This window comes from Rhipicephalus sanguineus, chromosome 4 (assembly GCF_013339695.2).
Source record: "Rhipicephalus sanguineus isolate Rsan-2018 chromosome 4, BIME_Rsan_1.4, whole genome shotgun sequence".
NCBI lineage: Eukaryota > Metazoa > Arthropoda > Arachnida > Ixodida > Ixodidae > Rhipicephalus > Rhipicephalus sanguineus.
Genome location: NC_051179.1, coordinates 113,470,795 through 113,483,227, shown reverse-complemented (window position 1 = coordinate 113,483,227; position 12,433 = coordinate 113,470,795). Strand labels below are relative to the sequence as shown.

The 12,433-nt window shown below is 47.2% G+C and overlaps 1 protein-coding gene across 1 annotated transcript in view; it reads right to left on the bottom strand.

The window, feature by feature from the left end:
- Positions 1–5,556: 5,556 nt before the first annotated feature.
- The window catches only part of LOC119391520 (uncharacterized), a 44,267-nt gene continuing 37,390 nt past the window's right edge, over positions 5,557–12,433 (bottom strand). Inside the window, exon 11 of the mRNA XM_049415310.1 lies at positions 5,557–5,901. Coding sequence (XP_049271267.1) covers positions 5,588–5,901 — 314 coding nt within the window. The 3' untranslated portion in view covers positions 5,557–5,587. The remainder of the gene's footprint in view (positions 5,902–12,433) is intronic.

Genomic DNA, 12,433 nt, shown 5'->3' with positions numbered 1-12,433 from the left:
CGTGGTTACGCACTGTCACCAGGATCTAAAGCATTGAAAGGTTTCTGCACCTCACCTGGTTTTGCACTGCCTACGTGATCGGCCCACCTTTGACCACACGACTATGTGATCGCATCATTATGTGACGTCACGTCCCTAGTCTTAGTGACAGCGTCACGTGACGATAATTTTTGCATCTCTCGTGTTGACGCCGCCGGCGCCAACGCTCAATTTTCGCGTTTGATGAGGCATGTAAAGCCTTTGTAAATACAGCCTGGGTTATATTTAGTTGTATGTGACGGCGCCCGCTAAAAATGTCGATAATTCGGTTGATTGAAGAAAAAACTCTCACCGATATGGATTCGACGAATAATGGCTGAGGTCGTGAGCAAGTAGTCGCTACTTGTATAAAGAGATAAATCGACCATCCCCTACGCATAACCCACTCGAACGGTCGCTTTAAAGCCAAGCGTGAGAAGAAAGTGCTCGTTGCGGCTCATTTGTATTACGTGTGCAGCCACGCTTTCGCCTTGTTGTGTTTTGTACGAGAGTGTAACACCTACCAAATCATTTGGTGTGTAGGCCACACTGACTCTCGCACCCCGCCCTCACAGCAAGCGTACCTAACCTTGACTGAAGTTATCACCTGCTTTCGCGACCAGCACAGATGCTGCGGGTTTGGATACGTCACAGCCGATGGCAAGTGAACAGCGGTGGCACACATGCGTTGAGGGCATGCCTGACGCGTTCGTAGTCGCGCGTTGCCCCGCATCCACTGCACCCTACCAAAATAACATGCATGCCACTCGCCTGCAGCTGTCATATCGTCAAGCCCATGGAGGCATCTCCAGTCGACTAGGCCAGCACATAGTTCCTGTGCTGGCTGCGTCACTGGAGATGCCTGCATGGAGTCAAGATTTTCTCTGCCTCCTCTAAGTGCGGCCGCGAGATTGAAATAAAACATTGTCAGACATTCTGTGATAGGAACCGTTCCTAACACGAAAGGGAAACGTGTCTTCATAGAAATAGTAGCAGCTGAGTATGACGTCAATAAATGCTCTTTGCACAGCATGTATTGCTATTCGGTTGGAAAGACGGACTTCGACATGCACCCATATTGACCCCCAGTGCCACGTCTTCCCGCAGTACTTTGGTTCGACTCCATAATATAGTTGGCAGCCTGGTTTAGGAAGCCTATATGACCGGCAACGTAGGCTGCCTAGCCTAGTATGTTGCGAAACGCTCAAATTCATGAATGCGAGAGGTAAGTACAGTTCTTATTGAGCGTCTCAGGCGTGTGAAAGCGTTGTGCAGCCTAATCGCACGTATGGCTGGTCCAACGCAGTCATGACTGAACCGAGACGTTTCTTAGGCACTTTGGCGCAGTATCTACTTCTCTGTACCACTCCTATATGGCGGTACCACACTTGCCAAAGTGTGAAAACATATCTGATACGTTCTAGCAAGGATTTCAGTTTGAATCTATGGCGTAGTGGTCAGCGCCTCAGACTTCCGTGCTCGAAATTCGTGGTGTTGGCGGTTCGACTCTTCCGCCGGCGAAATCGGTCACTTTTTCTCTTTTTTTTCATGTTTAGATGCGAAGCAGCTCTTTGACTAGCCTGTGTAACGCTGTCCCTCCGTGGGTCCGTACGAACGCGCCGCAACGTGCTCCCCTCGCCGCAGGTGTTGGAGCGGTGCCAGGTAGGTCATGCCGCAGCTGCGCGTTGACTTCACGCTCCCCTCGCAGTGCGCGCTGATGTCCCTCTCTCCCTCGCCTGCCGCGTGCTCGCCGCAGCGCCCGCAGCTGCCGCCTCGTCCGTTCGCCCGCAACACCTGCCGCTACCGCCGCTCGCTACACCGCCGACTCGTCGGTTCACGCGCAATAAACCTGACGCGCGCCTAACGTACGCGTTGAAACATGTCTGTACGTGTCACCTCTCTCTCGCTTAACCCTCTCTACCGCGTTAGTGCCGTTCAACCCGTGACGCCACCCGTGCGCAACGCTGCTGCTTCGCATCTCATCAGGGTTCCCTTTGGGAAGATGGTGTTAATTTTTTTCTGTGCTACTGTGTGCCGTGTGCCGACTTTTTGACGTGAGTTCCGTGACGGAAATGATGGGCCTATATTCTTGGCGGAACCCAGTGTAAAACACTTTCGTTTTGAAAAAAATGCGCGGATTCTCTTTTGGGAGTCGTCGCAATGATGCGTAAACGTAACCGTACGAAAGTCTATTGTTGCAGCTTTCCATGGAACATTATTTTCCTGTGCCAAGCACCTAACTGGCCTTTAAATTTTGCACAATTGCAATTTTCCTTACCTTACATGTACAGGTGCCCACAGAACAATTCGGAACGCCGGACAAGCCGGCCACTCACCGGCGTTTGTTTCGTTAAAAGCACGGCTGAGAGCGCTGCAGTGCGTTAGCACATTGGCACAGTCACCTGGTTTCATTTCATATTTCGTTGACTCTCATTACAGGAGAGGATCACCACGTAGCATGCATGCTCCCACAAGAATTGTATCCGTCGTCTTAGAATGGCCTCTGCAACGCAACGAAAGGCACTTGGCCCTACATTGTGTATTAAAAATTTTGCATAATTTTTCATAGTTAATTAACAACTTGGTTACTTTGTTATACAAAATTTTAACTATATAAAAAGCGCAATGTAGAAAGGACCCTAACGCCAGTGCCACAGTATGACACATCATATTGCGTTGGTTTAGTCGGTTTCATTTAGCAGCGGTTAACCACTTTGTTCAACTAGTTGGTTTTGGATACGTTAAACACTCTGTGTAGATAGATAGATAGATAGATAGATAGATAGATAGATAGATAGATAGATAGATAGATAGATAGATAGATAGATAGATAGATAGATAGATAGATAGATAGATAGATAGATAGATAGATAGATAGATGTTCCCCACTATTTGGTGAACCAGAAACCAAACATCCGAAACACGTATCTGGCTATACCGCACTGCTGCCACTAAGATAGCTTGGTGATCCCATAAGTGCACAAATTTTGAATGCTCACTATTGGAGGACAATGTTACAGGCCTTGGGGGCTACGCGAAATCTTTTGTAGCGCATCACCTGTCAAGAGGACAGAAAGTCGAGCTAGTTGGTACAATTGCATCGTTAAAGCAGCGCAAATAGGCAGCACTCGTCCTGCGTGTTCTTGCCGTCCTTGTTTACGTCTATTTCCACTGCTTCAACGATGGAATCACCTTTCAATTTTCTTGCGCTAGCAACTATACGGACACTCTAGGCATAATTACACCGTCACTGTCTGCATCGACACAACCGTAAGATCCTGTACAGAGTACCAAGGGCGGCAACGTCGATCCGGGCGTCGTATATTCTATGTGCGAGAGAAAGCGTGTGCGAATGAAAGCAGCCGATCATGACTCAGGCGGTAATGAAAGAAACCCGCCATCGTTCGTCGTACGAAAGACTCAACCGGGGTACTGCGTACTTTGATTAGCAGCGCGCGGGCGCCCTGTCTTAGCAGGGATCAGCAGAGCGATAACAACGTTCTACTTACTGTGTTCCCACCGCTCAGTTTACGTTGAAGCGATACACGCAAGCAGGTCGGTTCTCCAGCTGCAGCGGCCGCGTTTCCGTACGCCAGTGTTTGTTGAGTTACGCCAGGTTGGATGCTGAACGACTTAGCTGCTATCATTACTTCGTATAGCATTCCATGTTGTTGCTACCGCATTCATTGCTTCACCTTTGCAGCGATACTTTGACTATCTGCTTAAGCTGAAGTGTGCAACAATATTTTGACCCAAAACCTTTCTATGTGCTACAAAAAATACATGGTCCACTGCGCTAGGCCGTAAATTCTACGTTTTCAGCGCACATTGGCAGCATTTATATGGTCATCAACTATGTATAGGCGTATATAGCACATCTTTATATGGAAATTATATCTCGCTACTTTTTTCATCTTTCTTTTCTTGGGCAACACGTCTGTAGGAATATATGTGCAAATTGTATTTCTCTGTTACTTTTTCAACAGTACTATTCTCAAACGAATATGTCTGCTGTGTATGACCAGAATATCTTTACAAAGGTTTACTATTCATGCTGTTCCTGCCGCTACACTACCGAGCGAAATACATTGGCCTGCCAGAGCAAGATGTTCTAGACGGAGTGCGCGAAATGTCGCTGTCACCATTCATAGAAACGATCCTTTTTACAATAAATTCTGAAACCTCGCCTGTAAAGACTTGGCTGCATTCGAAAGACATTGTCGTGCCGTCCATTATATTGCCCTTTGTGACATACTCGAGACAATTGAAGATTGTTTTATAAGCAGCGTTCAGCGTGAAATCTGACCCATTTCCGCGGCGCGGTTGCAAATTTTGGCAGACGTGATCATGAACGACCAGTGTATGCATTGCGCTCGTCAGCTCAAAATTGTAAAACCTGGTGAGGGGCCCTTTATGTGGAGCCCCTGTCGGAACAATACTCTGGTTTTCTTCGCAAGTTGGTGTGATGTCCACTGGGTATCTGGTGCACGGTGGGCTGTTGTGTTGCTTATCAGGCACTGAAAGTTTGGTCAATGGTGAATGCGAGGCGCCTTGCGGAACTACCAAGCTAAGTCCCCCTGAAGCATGAACTCCTGCGGAAGAGCAGTGGCTTGGCAGGGTACTTTTCGGATACTTTTAGCTGGTGTGTCGCGTACGTATCGACCTCGTGAGGCCTCCCGTGGGAGTTACAAGCAACTGAAGAGCCACTTGACGTAAAACCAGGTGGTGGTCCACGTATGCCAGACGAGTAGTGAAGCGCATCTGGTAATTGAATATTGGCTTGAATTTTGTTGCGGAGTGGAGAGGTAGGAGATGGCGATCTTTGCGCAGATGGCGAACCTGGTGAAAGGTTGGATCTTTTGCGAAAATGGCTTGAATGCTGTTCAGAGAACTGAGGCTTTACTTTGCATGATGAGGATGGTAAATTCACGCTCGGCGTTCGAATGCGTGCGGACTACCTGTGACTGTGACGACTGAGTTCGAATGTATCCAGATGGCGGGTTATAATCGAGTCTTCATTATTTTCTTTAAATCTAACGATCATTTCTTGTCTGATTTTTTCCAAAGATTCGTCGTTTTCGAAGATGTGTGTCAGGTAAAATCTAAATGCCTCACTGTTGACGTAATTGTTGAAATTGGCGACTATGTCCCGTTGTGACCATGATGCAGCGGTAACGCGAACCTCGAAAACGTGGAACCAGTCCTCTACGGGTCCATCGTCCGCCGATCCAGCGTACTTCGGGATGTCGAATTCTGCCGATGGTGTGTGTGTGTGTGTGTGTGTGTGTGTGTGTGTGTGTGTGTGTGTGTGTGTGTGTGTGTGTGTGTGTGTGTGTGTGTGTGTGTGCGTGCGTGCGTGCGTGCGTGCGTGCGTGCGTGCGTGCGTGCGTGCGTGTGTGTGGGGGGGGGGCAACTGAATGAGAACAAAAGGTGCACCATCTACACAAACCGCATAGTATAAAGGTGAACAGCAAGACGAAGATCTTGTGGCGCAGTTTCGTTGCCACCAGTAAAAGTCAGAATGAATCCACGCGAGGAAAAGTTTTTGTTGCACATTTATTGGCCCAGTTCAGACTAGAGGTGGAGAAACCAGCTTGCTTCGGCGATCTATAAGCGATCCAGTGGGTCGTATCATCATGCGCACGCTCGGGAATGAGTAGTGATACAGGCGGACCGGGTATCCACGAACGCTCCACTCGATGCCGTCGGCGAAGCTGTCGTGCGGTCCATTCAGGTTAAGACCGTTTAGGTTGGCGAGATGACACCTGTTGTACCACCAACCGCCGCGGTACCTGACGGCGCAGTGTTCAGATGGCGCCACATCGTTGTCCCTGTCGAAGGTAGAAAAATTCTGACCGTTGCCGTTCGATAGCGCGTCCCAACCTGAAAAAAAAGACGATTAACGAATCATCAGGTGCGAAGTGGTTAGACATGTGCAATTTGCGTCGGTTTTATTTCTTTATATATTTTACCGGCTTTGCAGCGACGTATACGTGCAGCCAGATCGATAAACATTGTATTCTAGAAATTACTGTTGGCAGAGTTAGTGACTCGGCTCCAGAAAATAGAGCGCAATTTAGCGCACTCGCTTAGGCCCACATCCCGAACCAGGCTCCTGTGGGTGTCTCGAATGGTTGCATGTGCGGGTGTGTGCGTGCATGCGAGTGTGCCGAACTGCGTTCCTCTTATTTTGTCGACATGCATTTACCACCAACTCTGACTCTATCGTACGTTTCTGTAGTTGCTTGTCCTTTGAGTTTTACCGGCAATAGAGACGTCGATCCACATTCATCGTCACGATCTAAGGGTATACTGCAGAATAACAGAGAGCTAGGCAAGTTGGTTTGAGTTATTGATCATAGAAAGGCAGCGCTAGAACCAATACAGAGGAACGCGGAGAAGAGCGGACATGCGCTGTAGTCACAACTGAAGATTTTATTGAATAAACGCCTCTTATATGCAGCTTCCATATAAGAGGCGATTTTTTTTCGGCAGAGACACCATAAACCTTTATCCAACAGTGAAGAAAAGGCAGCGTTTTTCTCCCACGACCTACGCGTTTAATATGGCAATTTTTTTCCGCACAGACACTCCTCAATGTGTGTCTAGGTTACCGCTTTCTTTCATCAGTACTCAACACGACATGCTGTTTTCGTCAGGAACAGCGACTTCTTCTTTCATAATTAACCTTCAGATTATTACACTGAAAAAAGAAAAATCACCTAATCTTTAAACGGGCACCATTCGAACAGGGCATGTTTCGGAGGTAAATGACGGGCAAGCGCTTGGCTTCATTTACGGCGTTGCGAGAGCTTCACTCCAGAATCTTTTTGAATGCGTAGGCATTTCTGTGTCGAATGAACGAGAAAACCTTGTGTCCGTCTGTCGGTCACGTAAGACGATCGCCGATATAAAGAAATAAATGTATAAAAGAAGGTTATCGCCGTTCCTGGGGTTTGAGCCCAGAACCCAAAGCTCCAAAGGAACAGTGTCTTAACCAGTGGGCTACATACCTGTGCTGAAGTAATGATAATATACCTTAACTATATATATTATTGCGTCTTACGCGCGATACAAAAAAAATATAGAAGCTCTACACTTCTCATGAAAGCTTTCTTGAAATATTTCGTAATCGTGGAATGAAACTCCTCTGGAAGGCACCCTGTAATGTCGACATCGAGCATTGCACATGTTCGGAAAACTCCGGTTTTGCGAAAACTTAGAGTTCAATCAACGGCCGGGCTAGAGGGAAACCCGACGGGTGCGCAAAGCGCATCTCTCCTCCAGCCCGGCCGTAGTTCAAAATAATCGCATGATAATTCCCTTTGTCAAGATGGCGGTGTGTTTGCGTGCAGATACTCATTGAGATTCCAGTGAAAATAAAAATTTAGCGCGACTTCAGCAGTACGAAAGAGGCGTAGTGGAAATAAACGTGGTAAGCCTCAAATATGACACTCACACACACAGACACGCACGCACGCACACATACACACACGCACACACACACGCGCGCGCACACACACACACACACACACACACTTTTTTCTAAGAGACCACAATAGCATCGTGCGGAAATGTAGCGGAACCTGGTGACATTGCGTGGACCTTTTGCATATGCATTGAAGGCGACACATTTCTTCATGAACAGATGATTCGATACCTACGCTGCAGACGCTGAATGAAACAATCATTCTCTCTAAGCTATGTCGAATCGCGTCACTTATTGTTGAAACAATGGCCTCCGAGATGAAACAGCCGCGACAGGACTCATCGATCTTGAAGGACGAGAGCTTTTTCTTTGCCGCAGACAGTTATTACGGGCTAGACACGTATCTCACACGTTGTGCAGCAGAAAATGAATTATTTCGGCTAGGACCTACAAGCCGACTCGCAGGGGCTCAAAAGTGTCAGGCTGTTAACGAATCTGTATACTTGCAAAGATGCGGCCGTATCGACACTATGTGGGCATGCATGAAAGCCGACTTCAATATACTATGTGGGCATGCATGAAAGCCGTGTTCAATATACCCCCATCCGTGGACAAAACCTATTCCTTCCACAAACGCCGCCCGTCATCGTCCTACTGTCGTCACACAAGTGGTGACCACGAGAACCGGCGCTTCAGAAACGACCGGCTCTGCACACCCTGGCACCGATATCCGCCCAAAGGCACGGATTAACCCGCCGAGGAAATTCGCCTACAAAAGCTTGATTAGACGTCGCGTCTTCTGTTATGGTCCCAGATTCTGCTAAGACCTTGTTGGAGTTTTACGTGCTCAAACCGCGATATTGACAGGGGTAACTTGCTTTTTTAACACGAAAGTGTTTTATGCGCGGGTCCACCAAGTGCATCCATTACGGATATGACGTTGATAAAATGGACTCCAACGGGTGAGAAAGAAAAGAACCAAGGAAAAGATCCCCCGCTGGGAATCGAGCCCACGACCTTGCGGCCGCGACAATAAGTGGCCGCCGCTCAACCGACTAAGCTAACTTGGCAGTTGTTGGACACTTTACGAACGCGCCTTATACCTTTCACACATTCTCTTTCGCACGGTGCTCTTTGTTGGCGGTGTAGGTAGGCGGGGCGGGGCGGCAAGGTGCAGCCGTCTGTGAGAGGTGAAAAGAAGTAATGCGTCACGATCGACACTTACTAGCGCTTACTCCGAGGCTGCGCGCGATATTGGAGGTCATGGTTAACTCGTCTCGATACCAGCGAGGGACACTGGCCGCGCTGACGTCGCCGAGGCACCCTAGACGCAGTTACGTTCTTTGTCTTTCGCTTCGTGTGAGCGAGCGCCGGCTCATCGGAGTAGTGCAGCTTCCACATGCACCAACGGGCTTTCTCAGCCGCCGACTGCTTCGATTGCGAGAGCACCGACTAACAAAACTGCTGCAATACGCGTTGCAGAAAGGACATGACTTCGGCGGGCGAATGTCGTGCCTTGGTGGAGCGAGACAGAGGCCAGTGGGACACACGCGTTTGCAGCTGAGGCTACGAACCTCTGCCTCCCGTGTTGCTGAAGCGCAGTGTGGTAGTGTATGCATGAGCGCAGGCGTCGGTTATCCATTGCTAGAACGCGCACACCATGCCGTTTCTCCGCTTAATTGACGACGTTTTGAAGAAGTGCATATCGGGTACCAGTGTTGATTATGAGCTTGTTGATGTCATCTTCACGCGGGATTCACGATTCGCTGTGTCCAAATATATGTTCACAACTTCAGCTACCACAACGGTTTAATCATGATTATGGGCGTTATTCGTCGCGATGGAGGCATGCCACTAGGCGTCAACATGGCTGCATCCACGTCAAACGGTGCTATAGCTGTCAAACACGGATAGACATTGTACAAGTTCTCATATATCACTACACAATAAGCACTGCTGCTGGGAAGAAACGTTTCACTTTTTTATTTCACGAGGACCGCCTTTCTAGCTTTCTTCTGAGGCGCTATATTGCTCGGCGCAGGGCGCGCGTCAATTTGCATGCTGCTTCGCGAATATTCTACCGACTGTTCTACAAACATTGCGTGCCTGACGCGTGTCTTTGAGCGCCTTCCAGACTGTACGCGAGAATCAGTGATCACACTAGAATGTACTGTGGCGTACACTGTAAACCACTTTACACCCGTATAGGTGTAACTTGGTGTCTATAACTCACACCCCTACATCCCAAAAAATAGGTGTACCAAGCAGGATTACACCTATACAATGGGTGTAATTTCAAACTTTCACCCAATGGGTGTGGTTGGGTGTAAGAGCATATTACACCCAAATGAAAAAAAGGGTGTAGGGTGTAAAAGCACATTACACCCAAACGAGAAAAAGGGCGTTAGGGTGTTTATGCACAATTACACCCAAACATCCAGGCAAAAATTTCCATAATACGAGTGGTTCCCCCCTCCCAGTTGGCTCCCATTGAAACGCTAGAAAGCTTACCCTTTAGCCAGTCCTTTAAAGGGCGCATGACCTATTATAGTGGCTCTTGCCACAGAAGGAAAATGCTGGCAGCAGCACTGATTTTATGGTGCATATGAAGCACGGCATATATGGCCCTTACATATACAGTGCAATCGAGACTGAATACAGTCATTACCTAAAATGTGTTGACACACATTGCAAGATGTTCACACAGTTATCCAATAGAACAAAATAAAGTCAAGCTTTTATAAACACAAAGCTCGTACATCCGAGACAAATTCTACGGTATTCAATTACCTTTCTCGAGTGTGCGGAGCGGCATCGCGTATGCCGCCAAACAAGGAGCACAAATGACATGGAGCACAAATGACCAAGGCGTTTGTGTCAAAATATGAAGCAAGGGCGTTATTTCCACTTCATAATGAGGAATTCAATTTAACATGCTTCATTGTAACACAGGCGTATAGTGCAGTATGGGTCATAGAACAAGCTACACCCATGCGAGTGGGGTATAATAGATGAAACCGCCCTCGAAAGGATAGCAGTTACAGGGAGAAGCACAAACGAACCTTCTCTGTCAGCCCCCTTGGAGCACTACAGACACCTGGTCCCTTTGGGCACACCCCAGAATGAATTTTCCCGCTGTAGTTGCCCTGGGAAATATTGGTGCCACTTCTTATACCTGCACTTATGCAGTTGATAAAATAAGGTGCCATCGTCTTAAATGGGCTGCATAACATCAGTGTATGTGTTTGAAATCAACTGGAACACACAAGGTACGGCCTGGTCGTTCTCCTGTTAAAGAGATAGTTCAGAAATGTGCAATTCCTTGATGAGAAAGTGGATTGATAAAGTTTCAAATTTCCAGCAATGCCCACACCATTGTGCCTGTTGTCGACTTTCTTAGTAGGGTAAACACTGTCATCACACAGCTGTAGCTGATACACGAGCAGGGTATCAATGCTCCGTGACAACTCACGCAACATTTTAAGGACTCAGAATGTCGTTTTCGACAGGAGGCCTCCATATTATCTCTTTTCTGGGAAAGTACACGAGTGAAGTAGAAAACTGTGCACATTGCTGGAATTATGAAATATTTCCCACTTTCTCAAAAGCAATGGATTGTGGCTCCAACACAAAAAAGTGAGCAATCGGGCCATAACGCGCACGTTGCAGCGCATGCTGAATGCGGTAATATGCAGGAAATGCATGGGAATAGAGACGTTATGACCACGACAGCCCTGCAGAAGCATTACCTACATGACAACAGTTCAATCAAATTTTACACGGGCATGTTCAGAGAAATTTAAAGATTATCCCTTTCCAAGCAAAGACAACAGAATCATTGGTAATTGAATAAAACGAGTATTTATTTCCTTTAAAAAATTGACAAAACTTAAAGCTTGCCATATAGCTCAAAAATAAATTTGAAACAATATTCGATGCAATGATTTCACTGACAAGTACTGGCAGTTTTGTTAAGCAAAAGTTTCAATAGCAAGAGATCTCAATTATTAAAACTACTGCAAAAAAGTCACAAACTCCTTTGAATATAAAAACTAAGCCAATAACCACAAAGTGGAATGACCTGTGAGAACATGTTGAAATCGGCAGAGACAGTATGGCTTGTATTAAAATGTCACAAGAAAATGAGCAAGAAATTGAAATGAAATACTAGTACCGCCATAGTATTCGGTTCTGTATAATGTAAAACAAATAACTACTCGTTACCATATGAAAATATAACTTTATGGCTTAAGCTCGAGTTAATCACAGGTGGCGACATACTTTAAGCAGAAGCTAAGGCCTATTTTCTAGGCTTTCTTGAAAATGTTCAGGAGCTTTACTACTTGTGTCCTCGGAGTCATTACCCACTGGCCAAGAAGGAGCCATTCAACAGCGACGAGAACGTTGAACGCCTTGTGATGGCAGTCGATATTTAACAGCCAATGTGCTGCCATGAGTGCAGCTACTCATTCTTCGGCATTGGACCCACTGAAGAGCAGTTCTTTCTCCACATGGAGGAAAAGCTTGCTTGCATAGGGAAGATCGGGGCCATCGTACACAATGCAAGGTGTTATTGGAACGCTCGCTCCCTGCATGATAAAAAATAAAAAGATCATTGTCTGGAAAGCGCTACGCAAACTTCAATTATTTGTTTCAGTAAATAACAGTTTCTGTACCGTGTACTATCGTGAGTAATATGAGCTCGAACATGCGAGCCCGTGGAAAATAGCCTTAAAACTGAGATAGGGTGATACGTGGATGGCGCTGCCGAAACTGGAGGGGAGAGGAGGGGCGCTGTTCCGCTGACTGTTGGTGCTCCCGCCTCGCTAGCGTTGCTGCGAGATGTCGGCTGATTGCGTGCCAATGACCGCTAGCAATGATAACAAAATAAATAAATGAGGCGCAGCAAAATCCTCAGCCGACACCACCGAGATACCGATGCGCAAGCATGGCCTGCGCATCGTGGCAGGCTACGTCACAGCCGAT